General features: G+C 40.2%; 1 protein-coding gene across 1 annotated transcript in view; it reads right to left on the bottom strand.

Annotated features, from left to right (window-relative positions):
* tmem116 (transmembrane protein 116) overlaps positions 1-815 on the bottom strand; it is a 10,686-nt gene extending 9,871 nt beyond the window's left edge. The window contains exon 1 of the mRNA XM_008291746.1: positions 577-815. Coding sequence (XP_008289968.1) covers positions 577-590 — 14 coding nt within the window. The 5' untranslated portion in view covers positions 591-815. The remainder of the gene's footprint in view (positions 1-576) is intronic.
* Positions 816-967: the final 152 nt, after the last annotated feature.

Here is a 967-nt window from a genome sequence, read left to right as displayed (position 1 = left end):
CAAAAGTCATGAATAAGGTGGAGTTGGAGCAACGTGGCAAAAAATGTACTAAGAAAGTAACATTTCAGTTGCAGTGTCAGTAAAATGTACTCAGTGTCTTCAGTAGACGTACTTTTGGTTCATTGGTGTGTTTCTAAATGATTTAAAATGGTAATTAGCAAAATCACTAACAGCTGTAAAAGCTGGATCAAATGGAAACAATCAAGTGAAGTTAGTCCCATCTGAAAGGTCATCTCCAACTATTTTGATCATTTATCAGTTTAAGTACATTTTAAAAACAAAATCAGTTTTAATTCTGTGATTGCAGATTTTTAAATGTGAATATTTTCTGGCTTCTTTCCTCGGTGACACTAAACTCAATATCATTGGACAATCCAAGACATTTGAGGAAACTGTGATTCACATTTTTCACCCTTTTCTGACATTTGTGAAACCACACAGCTGATAGATTCATCCAGAAAGTGATCCACAGATGAATCAGCAGCATCAGTGATGTGCAGAGAGAGAGAAGATAGTAATCAGATGAGGGAGTCTGAGGCTGTGTTTTCAGAGTGTTCGGAGGATGAAGCGACCGACCTGAGCAGAGCCATGACCAGCTGGATCCACCTGACGGCTTCATACACCTGCACACAGACACAGTGAGTTCATCTCTGCTGCTCCACAGCTCTTTATCATCCACAGCTCTGCACAACCAACACACACAACCACACGTACAAACACAGCTCACGTCTCAGAATATCCTGAATCAGCTGCTTGCTGGGGTTTTTGAAGTGCGTGTCTGGAACTATTTTCAGTGGTGGATGAATCCACAATAACAGAAAACTCCAAACTTCCTGTGATTCTTTTCAGTTATCGTGAGCTGCAGATGTGCAGATGTGCACACAGAAACTCCAAAGAGAACTCTCTCAGAACTTCAGTTCTGCTCCAGGTTTCGTTTTCTTTTTCTTTCTTTCTTTCTTTCTTTCTT

Source organism: Stegastes partitus, unplaced genomic scaffold (genome assembly GCF_000690725.1).
Source record: "Stegastes partitus isolate 25-593 unplaced genomic scaffold, Stegastes_partitus-1.0.2 Scaffold760, whole genome shotgun sequence".
Classification (NCBI taxonomy): Eukaryota; Metazoa; Chordata; class Actinopteri; family Pomacentridae; genus Stegastes; species Stegastes partitus.
The sequence above is the reverse complement of the archived record's forward strand: the minus strand, read 5'-3'. Positions and strand labels throughout refer to the sequence as shown.